Below are 15,623 nucleotides of genomic sequence, written 5' to 3'. Positions count from 1 at the left end.
TTGCAACCTAGGTATTTTATATGTTTAGTTTGTTTAGGTATGTTACCTAGTTAGGTATGTTTATATGCTATTGTAAATGACATCTTTTGAAATTTCATTTCTGTTTGTGGCTGGGATAGAAATATAGTTAGTTTTTGTATTTTTTTTTAATTTTACTGTGCTTGCTAGAACCTCCAGTACAATGTTGAATGAAGGTATTGATAATGGGCCATCCTTGTCTTCCAATCTCAAAAGAAAAGGTTTTTTAAAGCATTTCACCATTAAGTATGATATTTGGTACAGGTTTGTTTAGATAGTCTTTATTATATTAAGCAAGTTTATTTTCTATTCCTAATTTGCCAAGAGTTTAATAATAATAATTTGATTTCTATCAAAGCCTTTTCTTTTTTTTATTAAAGCACTATTTATTGCTTTTAAGATGGATTGTTTTTAAACAAAATACTTTCCAGAATGTTTCATAAGTTGCAATTTTTTATCAGGTTCTGATCTTACAGGAAATGTATCTTTAATAACAATAGCACAACTGACATTTATTGTATTTACTGTATATTAGGAATTGTATTAAGCAGTATAGTGTAGTATGAAAGGTCTCAGATCCTGGTTCAAGATTGTCTGCTTAGAATCCTGGCTCTGCTACCCACTAGATAGCTAGGTCCTGTTGAGGACCTGGGGCATATTTTTTATCCTATGTGTGCCTCAGTCTTTTACATCTACAAAATGGGGATAATAGAGTTGTGAGGAATGAGCGAATTATTATATGTGACACATATAGAACACAACTTGTTACATAATAAGCACCAGGTACATGATGGCTGTTGTCATTACGTATAATCGTTTATTCCCTAGCAACTGCGTGAGGTGAGTACTATTGTTATCTCTATTTTACAGTTGATAATGAGACTTAAGAGAACTGAGTTGTGTGTCCACAGTTAACAAAGCTAGGATGTGGCAGAGCTGGAATTCATACCCAGTGTGTCTTAACCACAAAATCAGTGTATTTTAAACTTTCTACAATTTGATCCATAGTACATTGTGATCCACTGCACACATGTACACACAGACATAAAATGCACACACTTTAATTGAAAGGAAGGTTTCACAATATTTACCCTTACTACATGTGATGCACTTTGATATTTTCTTTCATTTCTTCTAAAAATGCTAGTCGTGATGCTATGGGTTATGACATAATTTCGAAAACACTGCACTAAGCCATAGTATTTATTCATTTATTCATTTATTCATTCATTCATTCATTCAACAAGATGAACTTCTTCTGTGTAGCAGTCATGGTACCAGATGTTACTGTTAATGGTTTTGTTTTTTCTTTTAATATATTTATTTATTTATTTTTGGCTGAGTTGGGTCTTTGTTGCTGCACGCAGGCTTTCTCTACTTGCAGCTACCGGGGGCTACTGTTTGTTGCGGTGCACAGGCTTCTCATTGCAGTGGCTTCTCTTGTTGCAGAGCACGAGCTCTAGGTATGCGGGCTTCAGTAGTTGTGGCTCGCAGCCTCTAGAGTGCAGGCTCAGTAGTTGTGGCGCACGGGCTTAGTTGCTCTGCAGCATGTGGGATCTTCCCGGACTAGGGCTCAAACCTGTGTCCCCTGCATTTGCAGGTGGATTCTTAAGCACTGTGCCACCAGGGAAGCCCACTGTTAATGTTTTTGATTGAGACTTAATACTGCAGTATAATCTTGGTTAGGTGTAACTAAGGGGTCCTGCCACTTTTATAAAACAAGAACCTCAGTATTGTAAAATTCTGGTCAGATTGACGACCAGATAGATTCATTTATAAATATCCTTGTATTCATTTACTTTTTGTTCTTGCTAAATGATGTAGAAACAGGAACATCGATTTGTGTGAGCGGGCACGTGTCATTGGTACCCTGAAGAGATGTTGCTAGGGCTCTTACCTGGTTCAGATTGTTATTAATCTTCTAAGCCAACCATATCAGCTGCTTATTCATCATTTTCATTATTTCCTTTGAACTTGATGTTTCTGCCTCTGAAGATTAACCTGTGTTCATAGTGACCCTAACTGAGCTCTGTATTAGCCCTTCTCTCTCTACACAAGAGTGTTAATGTGTGAAGAAATGAAAATTATATGATAGTTCCTGTTACCTGCATTAGAATCATTTCTGATTAAAAATAAATTCTTAAGATTGTTTCTAAGTTTTGAAAGACTATAGCAAAGACAAGCATGTTACCTTCCTTTCTAACAATGCCCATGTGTGGTTACATTTATTTCTCATGAGTAACCAGCAAGCATCCTTGAGAACATCTTGCAGGAAAAAAATTCTGGGCAAATCATGACTGTTTTACATATAGAGGGGTAGGACATAACTTGATGTTGTATCTGTGGATATTTCTGGGTAACTCATCTTGAGTTAGTCTTGCTGAAGCTTAGTAAACTATATTGGCTATTCTAGAAATGAATGAGATTGTTTTGAGGAAAACCCAAGTTAGAGGTTTCTAGTGCCAAAATTGAGACATTACTTTATATGTCAGTTGTTTCTTCTGCTTATACTCTCCTCTCCTTTCACTTGTCTAACTGATAGGCATACTTCAGAACTCACCTCCTCTAGGAAATCTGTTATTACCTTACCCTGCCACCAGACTGACTGAATACTCCTCCTTTGTGCTAGTGGAATTTTTCAAGTTTTTTTAAGTTAGGAAAAAAAAAAGACAGTCAACAATATTGTCTAGTACTTTAGAGTTCATAAAGCTGTCTCATTCTAATACAGACCATGAGGAAGCTAGAGCTCCATGTCATTTATAGGTAATCTGTTAACTCATTGATTCTCACAACAGTTCCTTGAAGAAGGTAGTATGACCCACATTTTATAGACTAGAAACTGAGGTACCTCTGGAGAGGTTAAGAAGCTTTCCAAAGTCACACAGGAAGTAAGTCATAGAGCCTAGATTTGAACCCAAGGATTCTGACTTTAGGGACCAAGTTCTTAATCTCTATGTTCTACTGCCTCTGCTCAGAAGATTTTGTAGAGCTGACAGTTGTCTCTTTCCTTTCCATCATTGAGTTGAGACTTACCTTGCCATGGGGCCCGAGTTCAACTCTACCTCCCCACCCAAGCCTCTTCCCTTGACTGCCAGGCAAATCTGTTTACCTAATGCCAGTCTTCTCAATTAAAGTTTAAAGTTCTTAAAAACTGTCTTAGTGTTCTCTTACTCATGGGGAGGAGAGCAAAAGAGGAAGATTCCAATAGTTTTTACTTTAATGTTTGATTTTTTTTCCCTTCATTCATCAATTTTCAGAATACTGAATTGGTGTCCTAGAAACCTCCAGTGGTAACTAATGAAGTTTTTCTTTTTAATATTATTATGAACTCATTGATTTTTATATCTGAAGTGTTTTAATCCATTGCCATCATTCTTTTTGATGCATAGTCTGTTCCATTTAAGGGAGGCTTTTATGTTGCTCCCTGTATCCTTTTGACATAACCCCATTATTAGTCTTGGGTAGTACAAGACTCATCTTGTATACATTCTGCCTCAAACCTGAAATCAACCATGTCTCTCAGGAGTCCTGGCTCCTGTTCATAGGAAATGGTATTTTTAGAGTACACTGTCTGAGCCCTTCTACCTTCTAGTATTCCTGATCAAGACAAACATTGAACTTCTCTGATAAATTAGTAAGAGTCTTCTCTCCTACTATTTTTTAACCCATTGCTATTTTTGTAGATAGCAAGCTGCCTTGTTCAGAGTTTTAAATACCTATCATTTTTCAAACCCTCAGATTTTCATCAACAACTGTGTCTGTTATCTTACTGAGCATTAAAGTTACTAAGCGCCATAGTTTCTACTTTGTTTTTGTTGCTATTGTTTCTGTTGGTGGTGTTGTTTTATATATATATATTTTTTTACTCAATTATGGTTGATTTACAATATTAGTTTCAAGTGTACAACATAGTGATTCAATATTTTTGTAGATTATACTCCATTTAAAATTATAAAATATTGGCTATGTTCCCATAGTCTCTACTTTGAAGTGCTTATTTGCCTGATTTTTTTTCCCCGTTATATTTTCAGGTAGACTAACAGATTAAGAACATTGAATAGATTAAGAGTGCTATATGGTTATGAACATCTCCTTTGTGTTGTTAGGCTCACTAGTAAAAGAATACTGTAGATGTAATGAATCTGAAATTTCAGATTTCATGTGAGGAATATAACATGATATCCTTATGTAAAAGATAGACAAATTTCAGTGAGGCGTATAACATGATATCCTTATGTATAAGATAGAGAAATGTCTGGCCTAATTAACAGACAAAACTAGTTGAACAGCTGTTTCCAGCTGGTTAATTTGGTTAAGTCAGATTGAGAAGGGGCTCCAACAGCTTGCCTGAGGCCACATTTCTGTTGAATATTGTTTTAAGGTTGGAAATGAAAATGATCTAATATTGACCATACAATATTAGAGAAAAGGAGGAGGAGTGAGAAATAACTAATATACTGGGTGGCAGGACCGGATCCCCAAAGAGTTCCATAGACCAGAATGACACATAGAATTTCTTATATAAAGATAAATTTGATCAAAGACAAGTGCAAAGTCCTACCATTGGGTTTAGAAGTCCTACACTTCCCAAGAATGGAATAAGAAAGACATGCGTTAATGTTAATATGTGATAAATACTTCAGGATTTAGATGTCTGTGAACCAGATGTGAATTAAATGTAGGGGGGGATTGGAAATACATCAGTCTCAAAATCAGAAAGTCTTGAATTCTAATTTCAGTTCCACTCCTGATTATATAACCAATTAAATTTCCTTACCTCTTTAAGCTTCATTTTTTTCCCATTATAAAATGTGTAGCATTTTTATAGCATAGCATTGATAATTATAAAATACTATGTATATACTGGTGTTGATAGCTGCAGATACATAAACAAAACTAATTGAGTCTTAAATTGAGAAAATCAAACCATTTAGTTCTGGATACTTTGTTTTACAAGAAATTTTGATACTATATGATTAAGAATAAGAAATAGGAGAAGAAAAATTAGGAACCCCACTTATCTTTAAATCTCTGAATGGTTGGTATATGAACTAGGCTAGGCTATACATTTATTTTTTGCCCGTGAGCACATAACTCAGGGCAATGAGGAAAGCTTCAGGTTAATAGACTTTGGCTCAGTGTATAGAAAAGCTTTTGAACCATTAAAACTATCTAAAACGGAATGAATGGAATGAAGTACCTTACTGAGTCACTGGATATGTGCAAGTAGAGTTCCAACCCCTTGTCTTAGAATATCGTAGAGGGAGTTCATTTCATGCCTCAGATAAAGGTCTGTTGGAGCCAATTTCTAAGGCCCTTTCTTAACTCTTTTAAGATTCTTGATTCTGTAATATGGGGATAAAGATACCTCTCACAGTCATTGAGATGAATAAATAAGACAGTAAAAACTTCTTGAACACTGCATGGTACACGCTTGGTACTCACCGAATTTTCTTTGCTGTATCTATAAGATAAAAATAATCCATGCCCTGGTCTTGGTACAAGTGAGATAATGAATGTAAACATACTTTAAATACCCTTCAAGTCCTTTATAAGAATCAGAGGTGCAGAAATCTCTATCTGACATCTGGACAAGCACCATTTGGGACAGTTTGCTTCTTTCTGTTTGTTCATTTAAAAAGGGAGACCTTGGCTTTTTTTAAGCTGTGTGTGTGTGTGTGTTTGTGTGTTTCCCAAGGGAAGGGCCTGACTTACCTGCGTAGAATGGATAGATTCGCCTTGCCGTGGCCACAGAGTATGTTGGTTAGGTACATAGACTTTGGGGGTTCCAGCCCTAGTTCCCTTTCTTACTAGATGGGTGACTGTTGAAGAGTGATATTACCTCATGAGTTTGCTCAGCTGTAAAATAAGGGTACCTCAGTTAGGTTTGTTGTGATGATTCAGCACAATAACACGTGTTAGGTGCTTGGCACAGATCAGAATCTTTGCAGGAGGTTTCTTTTTTCCTTTTTGTTTTTTTAATTGAGGTATGTAGTTGATTTGCAGTGTTCAGGTGTACAGCAGAGTGATTTGGTTATGTACATATTTAGATTCTTTTCCATTATAGGTTATTACAAGACAATGAATATAGTTCTCTGTGCTACACAGTAGGTCCTTGTTATCTATTTTATATATAGTAGTATGTATCTGTTAATCCCAGATTCCCAGTTTATCCCTCCCTCCTCCCTTTCCCCTTTGGTAACCAGAAGTTTGTTTTCTAAGTAATATAATATGGTATTTGTCTTTCTCTGCTGGAGGTTTCTTGGACCCGCTACCAAGGTCTGACATAGTTCACCAAGGCACTTTTTTTTGTCATATGCCTGTTCTTTGGCAGTTGCTTGGTCCAAAGTGGAATTTGCTTGGTCCAAAGAGGAAGTGAAGAGCTATATTCCAGCCTGAATTTCTGCTTTGACTAATTTGTTTGTTGCTAGACAGTGAGTTCCTTGACTATGGGGATTATGATGATTTATTTCTGAATACCCAATACCTAGTACAGCGCCTGGACACAGAGTAGATGTTCTGCTGGAATGTAAGCTTCACCATGGTCTTTTATTCATTGCTGTATCCATGCCTTACAACAGTGCCTAGAAGAGAATAGTTGCTCAGTATATATCTATTGGATGCGTGGATGGCTTAGCTGGGCATGGAAGCTTCTTCGCTTGTTAATAATTATAACTGTCATTTATTGGGTATATACCATATGCTGGGCACTTACATACATGGTAAGTAATCCTTACCACCTTCCTACAGGGTAGAAGTGATGGGCTGTTGCTAAAGAAGGTAAGGGAGAAGGAGGAGTCAAAGATACCTTCCAGGTTTCTGACTTGGTTACTGGTCCAAGTGATGATGAAACTCAGAGGAAGGAATGTGAGTTCTTTTTTTAGTTAGGCTATGTTTGTGGTATCTACAGGTAGATGCAGGAGTCTGTTCCTACAACAAGGGCTTTAAAGATGCCACCTCTTTGCCAGTTAGCCTGGAGACGGTAATGTTCTGGGTCTATCCAGGGTTGCTAATTTTAGATCTGCAGGCTTAAAGCCATTATTTCCACTGTGTTCTAACTTGCATATGTTCAGTTTCTGTTCCAGATGATCGGGCTGAACAACGAACCTGTCTCATTTGTGGGGACCGCGCCACAGGCTTGCACTATGGGATCATCTCCTGTGAGGGGTGCAAAGGGTTTTTCAAGCGGAGCATTTGCAACAAGCGGGTATATCGGTGCAGTCGTGACAAGAACTGTGTCATGTCTCGGAAGCAGAGGAACAGGTGCCAGTACTGCCGCCTGCTCAAATGCCTCCAGATGGGGATGAACCGGAAGGGTGAGTGGTGCTTGTGGCTCTGCTACCCACACTTCACCCATCACTTTATCTTTAGTGTCAGCCATTAAGCCTTGGAGTTATTCATTTCCCAAGCCTGCACTTGTACTGTGTAACCCAAAATGACCCAAAAATGAATCTGCCTACAGGGATCTCCCAGATTAGGTGGGAGAAAAGACTGGTGAGATGTTAAGGATCCTGTGAGAATGAATGCACAGGGTCCATGTGACAAGACCCCAATTAACAATCAGGTACTAAGTAGGATTAATATACTCCACTAGTTCTTTTTTCAGGGCATGATGAAAGGAAGCAGGAATTTTATATGAAATGGCAGGAAGGCAGTAGGTCCCCTGAATGTGTTATCATTTTGTTTGGTATAAGCATGGCATACTCAGGTTGAGCATACCCAGAAATCTGCATCCAGGTTGGTGAAGAATTTGGGATTTATTGGGAAGTTTTCCAAGAGCCATTAGCCTAAGATGACATGAATAAACCAATATTCTAAGGGGGTTAATCCAGAGGGCAGCTTTGAAGAATGGATTGGGGTAGGGGAAGCAGAAAAAACACTTAGAAAGTATTTAGAAGAGTCCACAAGAAAGGTATGAAGGATCTGAAGGAGAGGAGGAGGGGAAAGTAATGGCACAGATGGGGAGATGTGGGAGAAGCTCACCTGATAGGAGTTGGTGACATACTGACTATTGGGCAGTACCAGAGGTTGAAGCTGATAATTCGAATTAAAGTAAATTAATTGGGGCTTCCCTGGTGGCACAGTGGTTGAGAGTCCGCCTGCCGATGCAGGGGACACGGGTTCGTGCCCCGGTCTGAGAAGATCCCACATGCCGTGGAGCGGCTGGGCGCATGAGCCATGACCGCTGAGCCTGCGAGTCCGGAGCCTGTGCTCCGCAACGGGAGAGGCCACAACAGTGAGAGGCCCGTGTACCGCAAAAAAAAAAAAAAAAAAAAAAAGTAAATTAATTAATAAAAGAATGGGGCAAAATGTTGACCTTGGTAGGTGCTGAATTTGAAGTACCTGAGAAGGACACACACATAGATGTCCACTAAGGAAGTCGGATTGGAACTGAGCTGAAAAGTCCTGCTTACAAGTAGAAGTTTGTGGAGCTATTGGCATAGAGGTGGTAAAGTTTTGTTAGTGGGTAGAAATCACCCAAAGAGAGAACTTGGATACAGAAGAGAAAGAGGGCCAATGTCAGAACTTTAGGAGTATTCTCATGGAGGGTGGAGAGCCTTGCAGTGTAGTTCAGTAAAAGAATAGAGGTTCAGGAGGGGAGAGGTTGGTGACAGACTAGCTCTGTGACCTTGGGCAGTTTGCTTTATGTCTCTGATGCTAAATCTTACCTTTAAAATGGTATGATAATACTTAACTTTCAGAGCTCTGTAGAGGGTTAAATATGACTATGTATATAAAATACCCAGCGAGGTATTAAGAGCTCATAGTAATAGTATGGGGTGGGGATTAGTCAGATTTAATGAATTGTTCAAATTGGTTTTGTAGCAGACACTTCAGACTGGATTTTTAAATTGTGTATGGGATAATAAGATTTTTTTGAAAACTTGCCTATTATGAAGAGAGGTAAGAGAGATATAGAAGGGCATTTAGGTAAATATAGGTCATTTATAATTTACTTACAATACTAATATTTACTGAGCATTGTGTGTACCAAAAAGTCTTGTATACTTTCTATGCATTATCTCATTAAATACACACAACAACCCTATTGTTAACTATTACCCTCAGTTTACAGAGGCAGCTTAGGGAGGTAAAATGACTTACAAGTAGTTGGATTAGTGGTTGTTGTATTGACAGTTAATAATTTTTAAAATGTAATTTGTTATTAATCAAGCAAAACTTGTGCCTAACCACATGGACAACACACTGCTTCACATGTCTACTGTATGGGATAACTAGTTGCGTGTTGGAATGTGCTATATTTACCGAATGATAAAAACATTTAATAGGGCATTTAAACTGTTACCAACTTTGTCCCCTGTCTATGTTTCTAACCTCATTTGTCCAGAATTTACTGTACCTCAAGCATGCCTTGCACTGTCCTGCCTGTGCTAGTTTCCTTCTGCTACCTAGAAATCCTCTCCCTTCCCCACTATCAGTTTACTCCTGCAGAAATCCTTACAAGCCACCAAGTAATGTATTGAAGAGAGAGTCTGGTCATCTGACTTGGTTTTGGTCTACAGTTTTCTCATCTTCCTTTGTTGCCTTCACTGAGAGTATTTTATCAAAGCGTATTTATGAGTTGCTTTCTTGACTACTCTCTGATGAATCGTCCTGCTTATTCAGTCAAGAGTGTGAGATTCTGAGGCTTTCAGCCAAACTTGCCTCTTCCAGGGAGGAAGAAGCTTACCCAACATAACCCCTCTAACCATAGCCAGGAGAAGATGACACATGAGGTGTGAGGGATGTAGAGCTGCCTTCCTAGGCCCGTTTGCATGCAGAGCAGACAGGCTCAGTTGCATGGTGAAGGCTGCGTCTCAGAGAGAAACCCTGCCACCTCCCGGTTGGTGCTGAGAAAGCAGAATTAAAATTGCAGTTGCCGCTGGAGTATTTTTGGGGTGATGGAACTATGGTGTTTGACACATAATTTTATGCATCTGTCAAAAGCTATAGAACTGAGTACCACAAAAGAAGTGAATTTCACTGTATATAAATTTTTTTAAGCAACCAGTATGGTGGGCAGGGGTGGAGAGAGACTGTAGCATTTAGCAAATGAGTCTAATATTACAAATAAATCACATAGCCACACTGAAGGGAACGAGGAAGAAAGGAGCTGGCCTTGGAAAATAGTGTTTTGACTGTATACTGTTAAAACTGAAGACAAAAAGAACTGTATACAAACAAAGCACTCTGGTTTATAAATTTGATTCTCTCAAGGTTATGGTTTAGGAATTCTTTCACTACTTTGTTTGTATACTAGGGTTGAACAAATAAGGAAGTAAACTGTTGATAATGAGAGTTGGGTTTCTCACATCAGGGAAAGAAGTTATAAATCAGGAAAGGAGAAGGCTAGAATGAAACCTCTGGTACTAGATTGGAGTCAGAGGTTATTGTAATATGGAGTCATGTTTAGATAGATTAAAAAAATATAGATGTGTGTGTAGATACATGAGTTGGTATACATACATATATTTCCTAGCTCAGCCATTGAGAAGGGCTAGAAGCAATGACACCCCCAATAGTAACGAGCACACCTAGCGTCCATATCTTGGTTTCTAAATATCAATAAAAGGAATCAGAAGTCCTTGGAGAACTGGTTGATTTTAGGGCTGAGGCAGGGAATATATAAGATGAGTCTGGAGCATCTTGTGGTGCCGGAAAGTTAGAAGGTGCTATGTATACATATATATTAGTTTATAACCCAAAGAATTAAATATCCATGAGTTCATACTGATAAAATGAACTGAATAAATAGAGGAATGATGATTCTTCCTTACAGAGGAATTCTAGTAAGTGTTGAAAAAATGAGGGAAATAGAAAATCACCATTAGAACACCATAGTAGTTGCTATAGGCAAGATCCACTGATGGAAGCTAAAATAAGAGAGCATGGGTTTAAATAGAAACAGAATATTTAGAATAGTCTCAGAATATTTAGTAATTACAAAGAGAAAAATAGTACATTTCAGTAGAGAATTCTGACAGATATCACTTTAGCCAAAGGATCAAGAGTAACATCAGTGTGTTTACATTGACATCATGTACCCCCTGATATGATCACTAAGAAGGGCACACATATACATATGCGCATATACACACACAGGGATGGATAGATTTATCCCCAGTCTCATCATGAGAAAACATACAAGCCCAAATTGAGCAATATTCTTCAAAATAACTGGCATTCTACAAAATACTCTCCATAAGTGTCAAGGTCACAAAAGATAAGGAAAGACTAAGCAACTGTCACAGATTGGAGGAGACTATGGAAACATAACTGCTACATGCATTGTGAGATCCTGGATTGGATTCTGGAACAGAAAAGGGACATTAATAGAACTGGGAAGATCTGAATAAAGTCTTTGGTGAATAGTGTTCTACCAAAGTTAATTTGCTAGTTTTGATGAATGATCTATGGCTATGTAAGCTTAGTTAACAGAAGGGGAAGCTGGGTGTAGAGTATACGGGAATTCTCTGTACTGTTTTTGCAATTGTTCTATAAATCTAAACTTAACCTCAAAATTTTAAAAATTAACTGTTAAAAAATACAGCTGTCATGTGTGAGCCTACACTCAGACTATGCCCTCCCATCTCTGGACATAGATATCTTTTCGGACCTTGAACTTGGCTGGTAAGGAAATTAATTAGCAAAGCAATGAGGGAGATTTAAATAAGTGTGGTGAGTAGAGGCTGGGCCCTTTCTGTCCATCCCCACTACTACACCAATACCCCCGAAACACATCCTCCTCACACATCTTGCAGTCTTTAGGTAAAGTCGGGCTCCTCAGAATGATTTTCAAGACCTCTGGCATCCCTTCCCTCTCCCTCTGCTGCTCTTCCCACATAATCCAGTTCTCCAAGAACTCGGGGATATTTCATGTTTTGGGGGCTTTGCACATTTGGTTTCATCTTCCTGGAATGTTCTACCCCCTCTTCTTCACCTGACTATATATACTTTTCATTCTAGACTCAGCTTTTATTTGTAACATCCTCTAAGATGCCTTCTCTGACACCACCCCCCACCATATAACCCTTTTGTGCTTCCATCGCCCTTTTTTGCTCTCTGCATAACGCTGATCACCTTGTGCTCTTTGTCTGTGTACTTGTCTGTTTCCCCCACTGCCCCCATTATTAGACAGTGATCCTCTCATGGGCCATGACCAAGTCCTACTTTTCTCGTGTCCCAATTAGTGTAGGATGCTTCCTGGTTTGATGAATTGACTGTGGTGGTGGCGGGGGCAGGGTAGGAAATGGGATGGGAGAAATATTGTTAAAATCATCAGAGGCAAGAGGAAGCTACACTGAGCCACATGGGGAATTCATATCAGTTAAGTAATTATGCGAAAATACTTAAAATTCCCATAACTTTGTTGTCTCATAACTTGCTAGATAACTAGTTCAAAAGTGAAAAGGTTAAGGAAAGCTTGGAGGAGGTTGCTGTTTGCAGAACGACATTGTTGAGACAGTGATCCTGTGGCATTGCCGTATCACTTTACCAGGATAAAAATGGAGCACCAAGAAATCTCAAGAAGAGATAATACTTGAGCAGAATCTTGAAGGAATAGAAGTTCAAGCTCCTTACAAACTTAGAGCTTTGTAAAAATGGCTCCCGCTTTTGTCCCTCTCTCTTCTTCCGTGTGTGTGTGTTCTTAACTATTTGGGAGTAAGTTACAGATTTCATTCCCCTTTCCTTCTAACATAACCACAGCACTATTATCAAAATCAGGAAATTTAACATGACATAATACTATTAACTAATTGCAGACCGTATTTAGATTTCACTTGTTATCCCAGTGTCCTTTGTAGCAATTTCTATTCTCTAATCTAGGAGCCAATCCAAAATCACACATTATATTTAGTTCTTAGGTCTTTTTAATCTCCTTTTATCTGAAGTAGTTCCTCATTCTTTTCTTGTCTTTAATAACATTGTCAATTTTTAAGAAAACAAATCATTTATTTTGTAGACCGTCCCTCAATTTGGGTTTGTCACTTTCCTCACAATTAGGTTGCGGTTGTGCAGTTTTGGCAAGAATGCCACAAAAGCAATGTTGTGTCCTTTTAGTGCATCCTATCTAGAGCACATGGTGTAAGCTTGTCCCATTATTGGTCATTTTAAGTTGAGTCACTTAGTTAAGGTGGTGTCACTTGGGTAACGTGGTGGTGTTAGATTTTTCCACTGTGAAGTTTCTTTCTCAATAGAGGCAGCAACACGTGCAGAGGCAAAACTGTGTTGTAAAACAGCATGGCATGTTCAAGAACTAACAAATAGTTCTCTGTAGGTACAGTGTAACATTTTTGGCTAAAGATGAGGATGGAGAGTCCCATAAGAACCAGATCACAGAGGATCTTGAACGCCAAGCTAGGGAGCTTGTATTTAATTAGCCCATAGACCACAGGGAAGCACCAGTGGATTTTGAACAGTGCTTTGATGTAGTTAGCTTTGTGTCTTTCTACCTTTCTGGTTTCTGGGTTTGGTTGGCTACCCAGGCCTAAGCAAGTGAGGAATAGTAGGTACATGAGTTCTAGAGCAGAAAAAGTATTTGTGCTTCTTCTGAGTAGATAGAAGAACCATAGCTGGTGCCATTCTCTTAGGCTTAGACGAGAGGTGCAACAGAACTGTTCCTGTGATCCTATACCCAGAAGCCCTTTGTTCTGTTGTTTTATTTTAATAACTTCACTACCAGAAGACTCTCAGCCCTGCTGAAAAACTTGCTCTTAGCTCAGTGTAGCATCAAGGAACAAGCACAACTTTAGAATCAGAAAACCTAAATTGAAATCCCAGCTCTGTCAGTTCTTTGCTGAATAACCTTGAGCAAGTTGCTTTTCCTCTTTGAGCTTTCGTTTCCTCGTGCCTAAACTGCATAGGATAATAATAATGTATATACTTTTTAAGGTTGTTGTGAGGATCAAATGCAATCTCATGTATCTGAATATAAGTTTTAAAATATGATCCAGGTTCTTAACAGAGGCACTGTGACATGTGGTATTGCTGCCCACACCTCAGGCAGTATCATGCCGTCTTAACAGATGTTACCATCTCTGATTAAACCAGTTGTTTATGTTCTTCTTTAAATTATATTTTTGAAAAAATCAAAGTTAATTTTCAAATGGAATTTTTATCACTTCAGTGAATGGCAAATCAGTATTTTTAATGCACATTAGGATAAATGTATAATTAAGAGTTTAAGCACCACCTAAAATTAGTTTCTCCAATGGGATGCACACACACTTCAGGAAGTTGTAGTGGTGGAAAGAAGGTTGGTCTTAATCTGATAGTCTGGTTCTGATATTTAGTTTCTATCACCCTAAGCAAAATACTTCATTTTTCTGAGCATTAGAGTCATCTGTTCAGTGGGAGTGATAATACTAATACGTTCCTCGTGGGTTAATTTTACCGATGATACTATCTAACACGTATAGGAGTTTCTTACTCCAGGTGGGGTTGAGGGACAGCACGAGTTTTTAAATATCAGAAGGTGAAATTGGCAAGATGTAAATCTTTAAGATTTGTGGCCCTTTAAACAAAAAGGAAAGCAAGTTGAGTTTCTTCCTCACCTCCAAGATACTGAGAGTGGAGTATCAAGTGAGAAATATTCAGTGTTCTATCTGCCAGTGACAGATCTTTGTTCTGTACCTGTGAGCTGAAGCAAAGACGTGTGAGATATCAGTATTGGAAATATGAGTATCTGAAGACTGTCATTGACCCTGGATCAGCAGAGGAGGAATTTTAAGGATGTTTAGAACTTGAAATAAGGTTGAAAGAGAGCTTCTAGACAACAACCAGCATGCATCTAGATAATATATATCTAGCTGTCTATGTTTCTTGACCCAAATTCACAGCAGCCTTGTAAAGCAGGCTGTTACCTCCTACTTCATATGCCAGGCCCTGTGCTTGGTGCTTTAGCTAAATTATATATTATCCTCACAATACCCCATAAGACAGGTTCCAATAGCCCTCTTTATTCTTAAGTAAACTGAAGTTCAGAGAGATGAAAAAAACTTGTCTGTAATTACACAGACCTGGCAGAAACTGGATTTAGACTCAAGCTTGTCTAATTCTGAGTGTGTGATCTTCTAAGACTAAGAATAATGGCTGCTTTAAGGAAAATGAACTTCCTGTCAGCCTTTCAGTTACCACAGGTAACTGTTAGACTTGGAGCCCTTAGCTTTTGAGGCAACCAGCCCTGCCCTAACGACTTTACAGATTGTGCATGTTAATTTTTTTTGGAGCCAGGTGTATTATAGCAAAGCTTGCTCTCACATGATGCCATTACTTCTCTGTTAATATTACCCTCTCCAAGCCACCTTCCACAGTTGCCATCACAAAGATTTTTCAAATATGCCAACATGACCACATCCTCCCCTGCATTCCATCTTATCCTCAGGCTCCTCTGCTAAAGTTCATACTCTTAGCCTGGCATCCAAGGCTCTCTATGATCTGGCCCCAGTTGGCCTCTTCAGCCTTATCTCTTGCTACTCTTCTCTCCCTCTCTCCCTCTCTCCCTCTCTCCCTCTCTCCCTCTCTCCCTCTCTCCCTCTCTCCCTCTCTCCCTCTCTCCCTCTCTCCCTCTCTCCCTCTCTCCCTCTCTCCCTCTCTCCCTCTCT

General features: G+C 38.7%; 1 protein-coding gene across 2 annotated transcripts in view; it reads left to right on the top strand.

Moving 5' to 3' along the window:
* NR6A1 (nuclear receptor subfamily 6 group A member 1) overlaps positions 1–15,623 on the top strand; it is a 202,885-nt gene that overhangs the window by 160,475 nt on the left and 26,787 nt on the right. For both annotated transcript variants that reach the window (XM_029202822.1, XM_029202823.1), the window contains exon 3: positions 7,092–7,334. In XM_029202822.1, coding sequence (XP_029058655.1) covers positions 7,092–7,334 — 243 coding nt within the window. The remainder of the gene's footprint in view (positions 1–7,091; positions 7,335–15,623) is intronic.

Source organism: Monodon monoceros, unplaced genomic scaffold, assembly GCF_005190385.1.
Source record: "Monodon monoceros isolate NGI ecotype Baffin Bay Population unplaced genomic scaffold, NGI_Narwhal_1 Super_Scaffold_5, whole genome shotgun sequence".
NCBI classification, from domain to species: Eukaryota; Metazoa; Chordata; class Mammalia; order Artiodactyla; family Monodontidae; genus Monodon; species Monodon monoceros.
The sequence above is the reverse complement of the archived record's forward strand: the minus strand, read 5'-3'. Positions and strand labels throughout refer to the sequence as shown.